Here is a 17,771-nt window from a genome sequence, read left to right on the forward strand (position 1 = left end):
CACTTAACTAATCATTTAAGTCATTTAGTCATTCGTGTTAAGAGATTTCTCACATAAAGTGTATATTGCTTATAATCAAGAACACACACCACTTTTTCCTCTACCACCATAAATTTATTCAATCTTTTAGCTTCAGTATTTTTCCAAAGAAGTGGAACGAAGTAATGAAATAATTACAAAATGGAAAAATAGATCAGAGAATAGATCATATTCACAGGTTTGATTTAAAAAAATAAAACATGACAGAGAGAGAGAAAAAAAAAAAATCAGACAGTGAGAGAAAACCATTAATATCTCCCTGCATTTTTCTGCTGCCCGTCAGAACAACAGCCGTCTAACGGAGGTCAGGGTAAGTCAGCATGCAGCTTCTCAGATCCTACAGTACCACAACTGACAAACCGTCGGCGATTGAGGTCACCTGGGAGGTGATGTCGAATCATCTACTTTAGTGCTTGTGCATAAAAAACTTCAAAAAAAAAAAAGAAAGAAAGAAAGAAAGAAAGAAAAGAATTAAAATTACCAACTTAAAACTTAAAAAAATAAAGAGGTGGATTAAAAACAAGATGACACATCCTACCGTGTTAAATAAAAACAAATAAGATAGTTACCACACAAAATGAAAATAAAAATAATGACAATAAAGACAGAAGAAGAAGTTAAACTGTCAAAAACTGAGCACAGGTAAGAGAGGCAACCAGTCGGGCACCACCACCATCGCTAGGTCCACATTGGATGTAAAGCATCTCACTGTAAATAGGGTATCATTGCAGCAACAATCAATCACGGGATGCAACAGATGGCAATAAAGAGACTTGTCTTCAAAAATAAAACAAATAAACACAAAAGTAAAGCAGCTGTCCCTTCACAAAATCTCTTTACATCACATTAAAAATTAGCACTGCTGTGAGCTTTGTGTACAGTATAGATTCTTTATAGATATATTTTTTTTGTATAATATATACGATCATTTCTTGTATACACAAACATAAACTCGATTCATTGTAGCTAGCCTGTGCCTTTGGCAAGATTACTTACAACTCTTCTGTTAGATTCCAAAGCTATTTAAAATATACTTAATGCATAAAAATAAAGATTTTGGCATCGTCTCGCTCTATTCTTAAGATTCTGGAAGCTTTCTCTCAGTACTGCTGCATTCCTCTGCCAGTTGACAGAGAGCTTGTCATGCCAACAGGGGGCGCTAGGAACTGGACTTTGTGAAAGGGAGCTGCCACGCCTGGGGTAGTGAAGGAAGCTGCCACACCTGGGGAAGGTGGAGGAGCTGAGGGGAGTGGCTCGGCACAGATATTCCACAGAGTTATGACGACCTTGCGCTCCACAGCAGAAACAAAATAATACAGACAATGCCAATGAAATGCCTCAGGGAGGGGGAGAAGGGGGATACACCCTGTTTTTTGCCTTCTTCTTCTCTCAATGTCATGCAGGGTTCTGCTCCCTTCTGATTTGCCCGCTGTTCTCTACAGGCTTCACCCCCACCCCCTGCCGCCACTGAGATTTTCCACTAAAACAGAGAGCGAGAGAGGCAGAACAACATTCTGAGCTCTGGTCAATTAGTCGATTCAACCAATCCAAGTCCTTAACGTCCAGTCCTTTCTAACTTCGATCTTAGTGTTCAGAGCTGGATCTCAAAGGTTTTTTGTAGCTCAGTAGAGAAGGGATTTGTGGGGGAGGGTGTGGTGCGTTGGCGTGAGCGGCCCTCCAGGGCTGCCCACTGGGCCTCAAAGGCATCTTCCTGCTGTGGGGGAAGCTGTGTGGATGGGGAGGATGGAGCGATTCGAGATGGAGCAGCCCAGCTGTCCGCCCCGTTAAAGGTCACACTGTCACTGGATGGCTGCTGGGGAGCGGGGATTGCCGTGGTGGACTGCGGAGGCTTGATGAATGGGCTGATGTTACTGACAGGCTGAGCGTCATGCTGGGGCGTCGTGGAGACCGGGCCGGGGAACGGCTGGGGTTGTGTGGCTGAGCCAAAGACATTAGCCACCATCTGTGAAGGAGTGATGCCAAACACAGGAACGCTGGGCTGAGGAAACGGCAGCCCATTAGCCATCGGGTGGGAGGCTGGAGCCTGAGCGTGGAAGGCAGGCTGGCGAGGGGGCAACATGGGCACAGGAGGGGGTATAGAGGGCAAAAAAGCCACTGGGGGACCAGAAGGTACAGAAGCCACGGGCATCGGCACAGGGGCAACGAACGGCTGGGGAGGAGGCGAGGCAGTTGCCAGGATTGGATTGGGCTGCGGGGCTCGGACAGATTTGGAAACTTCTTCTAACCACCGGTCTGCTTCTGAAGGTGTGCGTTTGTGGGAGGAAATCGCTGGAGAAGACGTGGGGGGCACTACGATCACTGGAGTAGGAGCTGACCAGTCACCTCCTGTCAGCAGAAAGTACAAGAATGAGTCTCGACCCAACATTTAACCGGAAAAAACATGAGACACTGCAACAGTGAGACAGAAGCAAAGGCAGGCAAAAAGAGTATCAGGCAAAATAAAAGTCGATCGTGCTACTGATATCTGTGAGCAAAATGAAGGAGAACCTTTTAAAGACCTGAAAGAAAAACACTTTTTCCAAGTTTAATCCTTGAGTTAAATGATCCATAAATGCATTCATTCTTAGTCTGATTTTTAAAATCTTTATTTATCATAATCCCAGTAAAGTGCTACAAAAGATTTGGATACCTCACCTGTATCTGCTTTAAATAACCGGGGGCTGCTACCTTACCCCACATCTGACCTTTAGTTACTGGGTTGTACTATTTAGGGGAGCCGTTCTATAGCAAGACAAGATGTTTTAGGGACTACTCTAATAAAAACCCCCTTCTTCCTTAGAGAAGACAGATCCTACTATGTGCTAATCTGTAGTAATCCACACCACCTTTTAAGCAAGCCATACAAATTTGAATGGTTTGATCAAATCTTGTCTTCTTCCCACATATTCAGTTTAACTAGAAAAAACTGCTCATCACATTAGACTGATCTTATAAGAATTTTATTGAATTTTAACTCTCAATCCAAACCCTCTGATGAGCTGCTTACCTGTCTGTGCCGAGGCCGTTGCACCTGCAGGGCTTTTAGCCCATGGGTTAGTTTCTCGAGCGGGCAGAGCAGGGGGGAGAACTGAGGGGTTAGCAGTAGTGGCAGCAGGGAAGGCAGGAGTTGTGCCATTCACTAAAGCAAATAAGAGACAGACGCTAGTACAAGCAAGCCTGTGCAATGGATGATGTCCATTGGACATGCACAATGTTACTCTGCATTTAATTAGCAGTCTAATGAGGCATAAACTGCACGCAAAATAAATGTTATTCACTAAGTTATGAGAAAATATGAGCACCCACACATTCTCCAACTGCAAATTTAAACTGCAAGCAACACATTCATCAAGTTATTGGAAGCTGGCTGAACTTCTACAGAGCAGAATTACAGGGAAATTCAGCCAAACTGTGAGAAATAAATAACACTGATCATAAAAGTGAATAACCAGGGTTTTAGTGTGTGCTTCTATATTTCCCTGAGTTGGCAAATGCAAAATCACCAGCTGATTGAGCTAAACCATAAAAATACAAATAGTTAAAGTGGACCTATTATACTTTTTCTTATGTTTTGTCATATGATGACAGAGTTCAGTGAGTGAACCTGGCATGGCTGTTGGTGCCAGACAGACTGGTCTGAGCATTTCAGAAACTGCTGATCTACTGACATTTTTCTACATGACCATCTCTAGGGTTTACAGAGAATGGTCCAAAAATATAAAACATCCAGTGAGCAGCATCAACAAGTTGAAAATGCCTTGTTGACCATCCCTAATAAGGCCTTCTCAGTCACACAGCTCTGCTCGCTTGCTGATCAACCCTTCTGATTACAAGAGGCATCCAATTAGAATACATTTAGATTAAAAGGAAGCGGAAAAGAGCTAAAATGGTTTGATACATAACAATTATTTTGAGCTGTGAATCATACAGAGCTACTCTAGTATAATCAAATAATAAAAATAATTTAATTTTAAAAAAATGAAACAAACATAATAGGTCCACTTTAAGCATCTTATCTGTTTTCACTTAATTGTGTGTTTAGTATATAAATAATCTTTAACTTGCAACAGGATCTAACTAAATGTAACCTTTTACCAGTAAACAGCAAAGTTATTTCTCTACTACCTTTTATTTATTTAATTATTTAAATGCAGATTCATTCAGATCTTCTCACAGTACACACAGCTGATCAGAAAGTTTTACAGGTTTTTACCCGGTGCTACAGGAGACTGTGGGGACGAAGCCGGTTTAGGCATCGGCGCTGAAGAGAAGGGATCCTCTGGCGGTCCACTGAAGGCCGTGGCGATCTGAGTACACAGTGAACTGATGCTGTCACCTTCTCCTTCTAACTCAAGGACTGGAGGAGGTGCACATTAGAAAAGAGGTAAAGGTCAACATAAGCTTATATGCTATAAGAACATGGTAGAAGTATTTTATAAGTATGATTTATATTTATTGTGCATATTTGCAAGGGCAGTAACAGTTGGACTCACCTGTGTTTTTCATGGGGAAGTCAGACTTGCGCTGCATAGTGGAGGGCAGGTCATTCATGCGCAGTGACTGCTGTCGTTTGAAGGGAGACGTCTTCTGACTGAGTGCCGGGAAGCCTCTGAAGGAGCTCTGCCTGTGGAGAATCTCAACTGGTGCGTGTCTGCGGGGTATCGCCTGAGGTCCCAGCATGGGCACTGAAAGAGGCGGGGACGATGAGGGGGACGGTGAACCGCCCGTCTGGTGGACTGACGAGTTTGTCACACTCGCTGCAGAGTTCCCAGCAACCTTCACTTCTGTCTCTGCTGTAAGAGATGCGCAACATTTAGACAACAGGCCTCTGCAGTCGTAAGAAATCACAAACAAATTAAAGCTTGTGGCATCTGCCGATTTAATCAGTCATGCTTTTTAATCATATCTACATCTGTAATTCAGTGTGCAACACTACACCCCTTCACAGAGAATGGCAGGTGTAGGGGTCTAAGAACATCTTAGAATAGAATAGAATAGAATAGAATAGAATAGAATAGAATAGAATAGAATAGAATAGCCATCAAATGTGAATGTACATAGTAGGACAGCAAGAATAAATAACATACAAGAGGAATATATGTAACAAGAGAAAGGCACACTTTGGAGTACAAGTTGCAAAGAGCTTGAAAGTAGTGCAATGGACTTGGTCTGAATATAGAGTCAGTGATGAAGGTTGGGTGGGCAGGGGTGGTGTGTGGGGGGGATAGTTGCCTATCCTTCATCTTCTTTTGATGTTTTTTTTTTTTTTTGGTGCTTTACAGTGACCTTCTGAGTCAAATTACAAACCTGAGACTGGTGTAGAGGGGGAAACTTTCAAATGAATGGTTATATATTAGCTATTGTACATTTAAGGCATTTTAAGGAGCCACTAATCTGCTGCCATGGCTTTGTAAAAGAAAGAGGTTATGTAAAGCAGCATCAAACTACTATATGCTGATTCGAGCTGTGCTGGTTTATCATATATCTCATTTAAAAATATAATCATAAACCTTTAAAAAGTCAATAAACTATTAAACCTTTTTTAAATTGTGTGGAAGACAAGCCGGTCGATCTAATCCTGAGGACGGGGGAAAACACACCTAGATACAGACCTTTTTTAGCATCCTGTAGCTGCCTCATGACTTCTTCCCGCTCTGCTGCCTCTGTTGCTGTAGTAACACGAAAGGAGCCCTCGCGGGTGAAAGTGGTTCTGTTAGTGTCAAAGGTTGCCGTGACCCCACACTCCTTTTCCCGTTTCTGTTTTCGTTCCAGGCAAGCAGCGAACGCACAACCTACAGCGTGACTGAGACGCTCTCCCTGAGAGAAACAATTCAAAAAGCACACTGAAGTGCATGATGTCAAAACGGCCATCTAACCTAAGTGATTCAGGGATATGACGGTCTTTTAAAAAAAGGTTAATCGTACACCTGAGCAACCTCTGAATATGAACTCCAACATTTTTAATGTTCACCGTCAGTGATTATGAATCAGGAAAATAGAACTGCAGTTACAAAAAGGAGTCCTTACTGAGTCTTTAATGGCCATAAAACAATGGCAGATCCAGCGTCGTGTGGTGCCATCCCTGCAGATGTAAGAGAATGCCCGCTCAAAATTCCTGTCTGGAGCACAGAATGACACCTTCTCTATTGTCTGGTCCAGAATCAGGTCCTGCAAAAAACACACACAACCATATCATTTTTTGATGCCGTGATTTTATTGCTCAAAGGAGGTTTTCTGATTATCAAGATTCTCTCAGCCACTCCAAATTTTCCAAAACTGGAGTGTCTGTAGCTCAGGGAGTAGAGCAGGTCATCTAATAATCGGAAGGTTAGTGGTTTGATACCTGGCTGCTCTTGTCTGCATGCAAGGTGCTTTGTATTTAATATTGTTGCTGCTTTGGTGTTATATAAAAGAACTAAAATAAATAAACACCTGTAGTTAAGAAACACTGTTTCCATATGAAAACATGGGCTGAAAATGTTCACAGTAAATAATAACTGAATGAAAACGAGCCCAAAAAGACGGAACTAATTACATCCAGCTTCAGAAGGATGCTTGGAAGGAAGCTTGCCGCAGCATAATCTAGACAAATGGCAATACAATTATAGAAAAGACAAAATCAACAGGGGTAGTACAGGATGCAGAACTTCTTATCAGTACTTTCTCACAAATTACAGTTATTTTCCACAAAAGGAAATGTTCTACTCCTTCATTATTTCTCATTTTAAATATTTAAAAACCAGCTTAGTACCATTCTTTAACAATTATCCCCAAGAAGTAAATTGTTAGCTAGAAAAATGTTACGAAAACCGAAATTAGTCAAGTTACATGCAGTGCATAGTTAACTCACCTAACACATGCATGATGCATTTAACTTAAATTTATCTTAAACTACATTCTGTGCTCACCTGCATGAAATTGCTAGCGAAGGGTTTATTAGTAATCAATGGCACAAAGAAAAATAGATGGGAAAAATGTATTTTCTATTTCATGTTATAAACTCCATTTATACACCCTCACAGAAACCACAAAAGACCATCAGCACTGGCTGAGGCTGTTGTCTGGCATCAAACTGATGCATGCAGTACCAGTTACTTCCAGTAGGTGTCAGTGGAACCTGTAATATGACCCTGTTTACCTGAATCTTAACTACAGGTGCACTAAGTACATATTTCCAGTGATCTGCCTTTTGGAGGTCACTAGGCTACAATTGTAGTAGCTTATCTTATTCACTGCTGAAGCTCAGCACCTTTACAGCTGCTAAAGCTACTTGTAATTCCTCCGACTGTTCTTTCCTTTTGATCAAGGTGCGACAGGCGACCGGAGGGACTCATTACCTTTGTTTTGTCGTCTACGACACGAAGACCATCTGCCGACACCCACAACACAGCTCGCACAGGCTTCTTCCCAGCCTGGAAAACACACGACAGGGATGGAATAAGTTAAGAAACAAGGAAACTTTTTCAGCCTTTCCACATGCCTCAAGATTACTTCCCTTTGTGTTATTCCCTGGAACCTTCTCATAGAGGGGGAAGGGAGAAAAATATATATATATATATATATATCAGTCAACACACACATACACATACACACACACACACACACACACACACACCTGTAAATAAATAGAAACCAGCAGGTAAAAAGACAAAAGAGAAGACAGGTCAGGAGTTGTTGTTTTGTTTTTGTTTTTTTTGGGGGGGGGGGGGGGGGGTTTGTCACACCGTAGGACCCAAATTTAAAGCAAAGAAGTTGATATGAGATTATTGTGCCCTGATGCATTCAACAGTGAACCCCATTGGTTAGAACAACAACAATAAACAAGGAAATGTTCATTCACAAAAAAACTGTTCATTGTTCTATTCTTGGTTCAAGGAAGAAGAGCTGAAGGGAGAGAGTCACGCATGTTAATACCACACACACACAACAGAAAAGTGCCCTGCCCCAGTCTAAACCGCCCCACCTGCTCACAGCCACATGCATCATTACGTTTGTCTCTCCCCAGACAGATTCCCCCTGTATTATGAACGCGTGTGTTTGTGTGTTTTCTTCCAGCCTTCAGATGTGATCAAAGGGTGAAGTGTGAGAGGAAGAAAAATAATAATAATAATGATGATGCTAATAATAAAGAGAAACACACTCAGAGACACAAAGCAATAACTTACTTTTGAAAAGAATCCTTTGAAGAATTTCCTGTCCTGGAAGTGGATATGGTAAAAAAGGGAGGGTGGGTGAGAAGGGCGGAGGAGGTGGAAGGAGGAACAAGGCATGAAAATGTTACCTAGGAAGTCTAAAAATTGTCGGGAGCCGAAAGTAAAGGATTGGATTTGGTTTATTTTTGGTGAAGCTGGGTTATGTGTGAGAGTGAGTGGGTGAGGGAATGGATCAAGTAGCTCCATGTGATTCCACAATGAGAGAGATGTTTCGATGATGTGTTTGATGATTACTGTTAGTAACACCACAATGGAAGCAAGAATACCCCTGAAAGCAAGACCTCCACAGGCAGAAAAACCAGCCAGGAAAATGTACAGAGCCGTCTGAACAGAGGTGATAAAGATGGCAGATCATTAGGTTTCTGTCTGTGGACGTGAAATTCCTGAATCCCTTTTCATTCTTTTTTCCCCCAATTCCCGGATCGAGACACTTTGCATTGTTGTTCAGCAGACAGAAACAAATTCCCACTGACAGCCGTTTGACCTCTGAGTCAAACCTGTGACTGTTCAATGGTCAGCCTGAGTCTGGAGTCATGTTTAGGCTTCCACAACCACATCAAAAAACCAAACCAGACCTGGCCTAGTCTTAGCCACCCCACCCTCCCTCTTCTTTCCCCCACTCCCCAAGAGTTCCTCGCCTCCCCGTAAGCTGTGAAAACGAGTACCACTCCGCTCCTGTTACACAGCCATGGTGGAGACGGCACTCCAAGCGCCATGTTAATGCATGATTTAACATGTTAACCAGAACTGGAGATTCATTTGGAATGAGCTAAGCGATTGTTAGGGTGTGTGTGTGTGTGTGTGTGAGCGTGAGAGTGTTTACATTTATGTTTGAGAGAACCACACAGACATGCTGATGATAGCAAAGCCTGCAAAGTTAGTATTAGTATGCTATGGTTAGGGGGAATAAATCTCTAAAGGGTTAAGAGGAATGTGGAGGGAGGAGGATTTCGAGGCATTTCTCTGCATTAAAAACCTGCTTAAAAAGACAAAAAAAAAAAGCACCAACAAAAAGGTAACACAACATTCAAGTACTCAATGTGTGAAGTGAGATGGAACTAAAGTGAATCGGAGGAGTTTTGTGAGCAGAAAGGGTAGTTTTTAAATAGATGAAGGTGATTCCAACAAGACAAAAAAATAAAAACAAAGCTGTGTAGCCAACATGATCATGAACATGATCGCTGTTGATAAAAATAATAATAAGTTGAACACTGAGCATTTTAACTACTGCCTACAGTAACAACCTTTCATTGTCACACCCAACTGGTGGTTTAAAGTCATTTTGCCCTCAAAACAACGGTAGCCACCAACAGGATGTGCAACAATGTATTGCACAGCTTGTGCAACATCTGTCACGCTGCTGCTTTCTGCAACAGCTCACACCTTACAATATTTGTCACAAGGATGAAAGAAATCTCTAATGCAAGACGGCATGCTCTTAATCCTGGACAGTGGATTATTACTGATGATATGTGGCTTATTTACTTATTTTTTTCCTTCGTGAGATCAGGTTTGTGGTTTTAAAAAAAAAAAAAATGGCACCGAGACGCGAATATTAATAGTGGGGGAGGGTGGCACAGGAAGTACTTTAAAAGACAGAAAGCACATAATTTAATTGTTTTAGGTCCACCGTCAATGATACATCCTCAGGCTACTGGGCGTTGATGCCCAAATGCAACTACGTCTTCTAAATGTGTCAGCAGTTCCTCGTGGAGTGCCTCACCCAGTCTGCACAGAGGTAACACGCCAACGCACTATCATCTCCTGAGTAACAGCAAAAACATTCACACATTCACTCAGAATACACTTCAAATCCCCAGGCTGCTGGCCAACAATGACAGGAAGTGATGTCACGATGACAGGAACAAAAAAAACCAAAACCAAAACAAAACAAACAAAAAAAAAAAAAAGGCAGCGTGGAGGTTGATGGTGGTGCAGTGCAGCTTTCTTCTCCACTCGCCTCTGCCCCACCTCCTCCCATGTGAGTCACGGGTCAAAAAGCTGTGAGAAAACTCTTATTATCGTCCCAAAGGCTGCTGGGAATGCAGCGGCGTCGCCTCAGAGCTGTGGCTGTCACACTTGCAATCACACACACCGGCTGAAAGGCTGGACCACCAACATACACCCTCAAGCACAGCGCACATACAAGGACATCTCAACACATTTCTTTCTCTGCAGTTATTTCTCACAGCACATCAGCTTGTTGTCATTGTTCTTCATGTTTTTTGTCCGTTTCAAGACTTTGTGCCGATGTTGGCGGACTGTGTTGATAACGTGGCTGCAGTTAGCTGACTTTCAGAAAACAGCCTCCCCTCATCGACCAGGAGCAGATATTAAGTGCCTACAGGTGTGGAGTCTGGTTTCTGACCAATTTAGTTATTAGTTTCTGGAAATAGAGCAATATTAACTCGCATGTCTCTCCAATTGTAGGGACTGTATTTGTTGCCTGGCAACAGTCTGCTTATTAAAGCATCAGTGAGGATGAACTTGGATGCATCAGGGTCTCGCTAATTGTATTTTTGTTTAAAGGGTCTCCCTGGTCTCCTCTGACAACCTAACTTTGACGTGGATCATTGGCATCAGGGGGGCTGCTCTCTGCAAGGCTGTTTACGCAGACTTGTCCTGGCATCACGGGCTGCGTTTCAAACCATCCATCAAGAACCTCTCACTCCAACCTTATTTTCTCAGCAAAATGCACACTTCGTATGCTGCGTCACGGGGTCACAGTACGGCAGGCTAAAAACACTACAAATCTACTCTCATCTACTGACTGAAATGGAAGAAGAATGATGGAAATGAGGGGCAGACTGACACAGTACAGCAAGACTCATTTCTGTTTGCTGCTCCACTGCTTTGAGCTCCAGTGATGAATGTTAATGCCAGAATAATAACCCTCCTGCATTATGAATTTTTTAACTGTGAAGACTTAGTATCACTATGTAAAATCTATGGGACAACCCTAAGGAACACAAAAACAATGTGCACCACAAGGCGGCGGCACTACAATGAGGGAGAGGGGAAACAGATCTGCATCCCTGCCACTGGGAAGGACAGGCAGTATCTTGGAACACATTAGCAGTTCTCAAGCTACTGGCAAATTGTTTTCCGGCATTTCCTGTAAGACAAGCCATTCAGGGCACAGGTAAAGTGCCACATCTAGGCCAGAGCTCAACATTTAGCAAGAATATAATGGCAGCAGTTAAACTACAAACAAACTTTTTGGTTTTTCTAACACTCCCAAAATATAGTTTCGCAAAAACATAGTTTTGAGAGTGTTGGTGTAAAATACCGATCCTGCTTGTAAACGCAGATCAATGAAGCCAATCAATCTGGCCATTTACACATAAGGCTTTTGGCCAGTGAGGAAAGCGAGGGCGAGCAGCAGCGGAGGAGACAGGGGAGGAAATGTCATTAGGCTGAGGAGGGTCAGACAGTCGCAGCCTGCAGGAGGACGGGAGGCAGAAACTCCCGCCTCTCCTCTTGAGTTGGCTCCATTTTGTCGGCCTTGTTAAAATGACTGTAACTCAATAAGAGCTCGCGGCCTCGGGCTCCGTGTTAACCACGTGACCTCATCGAGCACCAGTGTGTGCACGACACTGATGTGTGTTGTATCTGCAGTCGACCTTTGTGCATTTTCTGTACACTAAGAGAACAAGTGTGCTGCAGGGCATGCAGCATGTCTGTCTGCTCTGCCTCTGGGTGCACTTCGCCCTGTGTGCGCACACATTATCCCACTATGAGCTCCATCTCAGTGTGCATGCTGTGCAGCGAATGTCGACAGCTGCATCCAAATATAAGCAAATGTGTGCTCACGTATGTTTCACGTCAAACCTTTTCCTCCACAAGTAGTGTGTATAATCCCTGTTGTGTTTTCTAAAAATATAACAAAATGTCAGTATGCAAAAGTGAGAAGAAAGGCCCTTACATATAACTGTAAGACTGCGTGTGAGTGCACATTCTCTTATTTGTCTTGCATTTCAACTAGCATGTTTTTCTGTATAATCGTTCTAAGAAAGGGTTCTCACAGCTCAAGCAGTCTTCAGTAGTTTGTTGAGCTCGACTAAAAGCCGCTTTTTCACAATAGCGAGAAGAAGAGGCATTGATAACAAGTGAAACAGGGTGTGAATTCTCAATTATTCTGAGTCACCTCAAACTGAAACCAAAAGCTGTCAGCAGACACGTCGAGCGGGAGATTCATTACCATTGCTGGCAAAGGAATCAAATTTACGTCTGCGCATGACGTCCTCTTGATCATACAGAGGCCGACTGTAGCAGCAGACCTGCCGACTCAGGTCTGGCCCCGACTACAGAGAATCAGCCTCTTTTGCCCAGAAGAGTTTATGACCTGGGTGGGGCCTTGGCAAACGACTGACAACGTGGAAAAGCAATAGCGCCGTTGCTTTCCCCGTCCTTCCCCTCCTCCTGCTCCTCAAACTGGAATTTGTTCCTTTTTGCACAACTCCGCCGGAATCTGCTCCAGCAGGAAGTACGTGCTGACCTGCTCTGGCTGAGAGTGCCAGACAGGAGAACAATCAGACACACTTGGGCCTCTATGTAGAAAGCTAAGTAGGACTAAGCAATGATAAAACTCTTGGAAGGAGAGAAATGATAGCTAAAGGAGGGCTGCCTTAGAAATAGTTTTTAGGAAAAGTCAGTAGGATGTTGGGGAAATAGAAAAGTAATGGAGGAAAAGTTGAAAGAAAGACGATACAAGTAGGAAATAGCAGCCTCATTCCTGGAAGTACAGAAGATATTTCTAGTGAAACCTACCGTCTTCAACCGTTTTACTGCATCTTCACAGATGTGCATGCCTCTGGATTCATCCACCTCCACATGTCCCAGGTACTGCAGGGCAGAGAAAAGTAGATGGACAGAAAAAAAGAAGAAGGAAAGAATGAGTAATGCTGTGACAAACCTTTCCTGTGGCTATCTCTGCTGATGTTTAACTAAAGCTACAATAATAAACTTTAGAATGAGATTAGGTATTTAAATGAGCTCAGATTGTCTAATATCCCCTGGTACCCGAACGCTGGTGATTTATACACCTAATTAAATTCCGTTTTGAGGTCAATTGCAGTCAATAGCTCCCTAGCTGATCTCTAATTTTGTCCATGGAGAAAATGATAACCCGTTCATGAGAAGTGTATATGGGCAAATGTGTAGATTGTAGTGTGTGATCCTGTAAGGGGACACGAGGAAGATCAAAGAAGCACACAAAGTGGCAAAAACAAGCTGCCCCTTCCGATCTCTTTGTGAGCTGACGGAAACAATGTAGGCTGTATATTTGATCTTTTGAGCTTCACCAACTTCCAGTAATGGCTGGCTCATCGCAACTCTAGTTAAGACTATAGCAAGTTCCAGGTTGTTCCAGGTTATTATGCAATAACTTGGCAGATGCTCCCACAGTATATTACTCCAAGGCTTCCCACAGTATATTGTTGCTGGAGCAGGCTGCTTCACATGACTCAAAACTGCCTGTACTGACACTTCAAGTATAAAGTAAAGAATAACTTTGAAGTGAGAGCAGTGCATTTCAGCTTGTGGCCTTCAGCAGGGTCAACTTCATCCTATCCTGTGGCTTGTGAGTGCAAACAACCTGGTTTTACTGTGAAGTTGCTGATAAAGCTGTAGCGGTGACCTTTTCGGACAATTTTCCTTCTCGCTGTACTTTGGAAGTAAATAAAAGTTCTCCAGTTATGTTAGACAAAGTCAGTACGCCTTTTAAATCACACAGAATTACAGTTCATGGGGAAGAGTCATTACCCCATATATGCCAAACATTTATTGAGACTAAGCTATGGTAATTAGAGACAAGATATGTCAGGGTTAGTCAGATTCAGCACTGGAAGCTGCACTAAATGATCGTCCACATTATACGTTCAGTCCAATCACCAATTTCTCGGGGGAAACCCTGTGCTCCTGACTATGGAAATACTCGCCAGGAGTGAAAACCTTACGTGAGTAGGCTGAGCTCCAACTGAATGAACAGAAAAGGCTGCCGCTTCCTGCCTGACCCTTCCCGCCCCTTTAAGACCTGAAGCAAGATCACGCCCTGCTGTGTGTCACTCCAGAGGAGACACAACCTTGACTACCCCAGAAGCCATTGTGCATGCTGAGCCGGAGAGGAAGTCCTTACCCTTTCCTTATAGATACACACGCTGACCCACGCCTTTCACCCCCACCCTCTGGCCCTGCTATATTGAGCGTGTGACGCAACCGCGGTGAGTCATACTGTCGCCGTATTGGAATACACATGCACGTAAAAACACACATCGATGCATGCAAACGTGCAAGGTGTTAAGGACAATAGTGATGCGAGGAGGCAGCTGTGGATAGTGAGGACAATGAAAGCAGCGGGGCTACTAATCGGGGATCAGCCAGAAGATGTGGCAGAGGTGAGATGAATAAATGCAGGGGAGTCTTGAAGTGTCACAACAGATTCTTCATTATGGCGTCTTACTCTGCTCCATTAGTAAACAGCTGCCAGCAACAATCTGGGGGCTGAAACATTCACATTTAACAGAAGAAGAACTCCACCAAATAAATGGAAAATAATAGAATTTGAAGAGATTTTTGCACATGTGCAATTTGGTTCTGAAATTCAGATTTGTGTGTGGGCCCCTTCCAGGATTAAAATCACTTGGCAACTATCCTATGGTGGGCTACGATTAGATGAAGCTAAATAAAACATAAACTTCAAATTTTTAATTATATTTCTTAACATGGTTATTCATTAATTTAAAATGCATGCGATTATTAAACTGTGGGATGGTTTAATTGACCTTTATATCTAGGTCAAATTAAAAATGAAAGAAAAAGGGAGAGTTTTAAGGTTTGTCTGGTTAGGATTTAGACTCAGAGTATGAGGCATTTTTTGCCAGTTTCCAGTCATCAGAAATAAGAGCAGCCCTTTGGGCAGGCAGTACTGTAGCTTCAGGGAGAGCAATGTACAGCTGACACTCCCAACCAACACCTCTCTCTAACACTACAGAAAGCAGCACCTACAGGTCCACGTCAATAATTCTTCCACAGTTTTGCCCATTGAAAAATTCAGAGAAATTTACTACTTCTAGATAGATTTTGGTTCAACAAAAGGTTAACTTTTGTTTGATTTTTGTTCAAACTGATCTAAACTATGAAGGAATTTACAATTTTAGGGGCATGTGAAAGACCCACCACTATAAAAGAAAGGAGTGTATATCCTCTGGATGTGACCTGGGAATTAATTCCGAGAATTTGCTATAAATCAGTGTCAAGTGACAGTGCAAATCAAAATTCAGTCCAATTCCATAAGCAGCCTCACAAACGTCTCCGTTGGTAAACAGCACACACAAGCAATTGAATCTAATCTTGCATCTGCCACCAGCCTTCTGCAGTCATAAGTCATAATTTCACCACAACTATTCACACACAGACAAACACTCATGCACAACGGGGCTCCTCTAAGGCACCTAGAGCAGGAGACAGGGAGCAGCAGGAGGGGGAGGAGGGATACAGATGAGTAGCATGGTAGGTTGCACCATTGCGATGAAAGCCAGTGTAAAGGTGGAAAGCAAAATACTGGTGGAGTAGTGTGCGTTTGGCTGCAGAGATAACATAAGGACAATCCCCCCCCCTCCCATTTACCTAAAGTATCTGGCTTTTAAGTCAGTGGCTACTTTTACACCTTCACTGCAGTAATTATGGCTAATTATTACAATTATTATATTATAATTATTACTTTTCAAACAGATACAAACATTTTCTAAATGTCACAAACCCTTTTCTGTGTTTCTTAGTCAAGAAAATACTATCAAAAGTTATAATATTCTATTATTTTATTATACCAAATAATACGGCTAATATTCCTTAGCCTTGCTGAGCTAAGAAAAACATTATATTAACAAAATCCAAATTACTTTGCACAACAGAATGAAACTGAGGTGCGGTTGTCAACAAAGGGATAAATGCCTATTAAAGAATTTGCTTTATGCTGGTAATCCATGATTAAAATATCTCTTAAAATATGAACTAAGGGTTCAACAAAATCAAAAATGATGTGCTAATAAGACCTACATTTCTTATATAAGCATATAAAAGATGAAATACAGTTAGTGTGAAAGGTTTTCTGCTTATCTTGTTGGAGAAAATTAGGATCTCAATATTCTATTCTGGACTTCATGAAAGCATCTGGACAAGTAATTCTTTTTAAAATGAAGACCGTTTATGCAATTCCAAGAGCAAATTCCAAGTACTTATTCAGATAGCAAGAAGGTAATTACTAAGTGCTTAAACTTGAAAGTACTTCAATAGCTGATTGGATTGATTTGAGATAAAGTGACCATTTAATAGTTTGGAGGAACTCTTAAATTACTGGTGTCTTACATTATGGCTAAAATTCTCATACGTGTGCTTAAATCAATCAAATGACACTTCAGATTTCTGTTTGGAACACCTCAACACAAGTCTTACTTGAGTGTTATAATTAAAAAGAAAGAAAGAAAGAAAGAAATTAAAAACTTCCTGTACTTGCTGTCACTTCCACCTTCCTCCTCTTCAGTTTTATACATTACACATTATATTATATTGCTCAATAAAAACTACATAAAGGGAGCACATAGGCGACATCAAATTAAAGCTTGTACACTTGCTTATGCACAATTTACATCCACTGAACAGCCGCCAAGCTTAGAAATTCTGAGGTAAACGTTCCCTTTCATGACTCTGAAGTCTTCAGTTCCCTTTTATCCCGAGTAAGAGGAGCATTTGAGCCCATGTGACGGGAGGAAGTGTACCGTCACACTTCTGTTTGCAAAAGTAGGAGGTTTTGTTGCCAAAATAAGGTGAGATCGCCACTTCATCAACTGCTGCACAGCAGGGCTGACTGTCATTTCACCATGTCCCTGACTTATCTTGCCAGTAATGAAACATTTCTTTCAATTTCACATATTTTTACTGGGGATTCAAGTGGTTCTGATACTCCTAAAACACAAAGTAATTGTGCACACACATCCCACAGGTAGATAATCCCGCAACCTAGATAAAAACTGTGCTCAAACTCTCTGAATGGTTATGATTAATCACAAGCCGTGTCCTTGGGGAGGAAGGTGGTATGAAGAAGTTTCGCAAAGGTAAGAATGCATCAAAGTGAGGTCAGCCCTGTGTCTGAAGTGGTGTGTACGCAGGTGTGTTTGTGTGTGAGGGAGAGTCACCTTGACTGCAAAGCTGCATTTGCCGGTGCGGACTGCCTCTTCGTCTGTCTGCCACTGGTGCGGCCGACTCGACTCCGGCACGTAAACATCTTTCTTCCGGCGGAAGCTCTGCCGTAGCTTATTCATCGCTGAGCTCCCTGTAATTGGAGAGACATTTTTAATAATCTTACAGTGAAAACTGAGCTGTCAGCAGCAGCAGTGAAATAAAGAAGGTGCAGCACTAAAAAGCTGGAGATTCATCCAACTCAGGTTAAGCTTAGTGTTTTTCTACAGTGAAATCATAGATAATGGTCCAAAAAGCAGGTGATCACGCAAACCCACAACAGCA

The 17,771-nt window shown here is 42.3% G+C and overlaps 1 protein-coding gene across 5 annotated transcripts in view; it reads right to left on the reverse strand.

The window, feature by feature from the left end:
• Positions 1-92: 92 nt before the first annotated feature.
• Positions 93-17,771, reverse strand: part of numb (NUMB endocytic adaptor protein) — a 42,515-nt gene continuing 24,836 nt past the window's right edge. The window contains exons 2-11 of one of the 5 annotated variants that reach the window (XM_085143383.1): positions 17,444-17,580; positions 13,023-13,097; positions 8,205-8,237; positions 7,377-7,451; positions 6,067-6,207; positions 5,652-5,856; positions 4,533-4,829; positions 4,253-4,396; positions 3,047-3,178; positions 93-2,385 (exon numbers count right to left, since the gene is read on the reverse strand). In XM_085143383.1, the coding sequence (XP_084999509.1) occupies positions 1,631-2,385; positions 3,047-3,178; positions 4,253-4,396; positions 4,533-4,829; positions 5,652-5,856; positions 6,067-6,207; positions 7,377-7,451; positions 8,205-8,237; positions 13,023-13,097; positions 17,444-17,569 (1,983 nt within the window). In that variant the 5' untranslated portion in view covers positions 17,570-17,580 and the 3' untranslated portion in view covers positions 93-1,630. Of the gene's footprint in view, positions 2,386-3,046; positions 3,179-4,252; positions 4,397-4,532; positions 4,833-5,651; positions 5,857-6,066; positions 6,208-7,376; positions 7,452-8,204; positions 8,238-13,022; positions 13,098-17,443; positions 17,581-17,771 lie in introns of all 5 variants that reach the window. The other 4 variants (XM_085143381.1, XM_085143385.1, XM_085143384.1 and 1 more) reach the window with 4 other exon arrangements.

The sequence above is a fragment of the Neolamprologus multifasciatus genome, chromosome 19, assembly GCF_963576455.1.
Source record: "Neolamprologus multifasciatus chromosome 19, fNeoMul1.2, whole genome shotgun sequence".
Classification (NCBI taxonomy): domain Eukaryota; kingdom Metazoa; phylum Chordata; class Actinopteri; order Cichliformes; family Cichlidae; genus Neolamprologus; species Neolamprologus multifasciatus.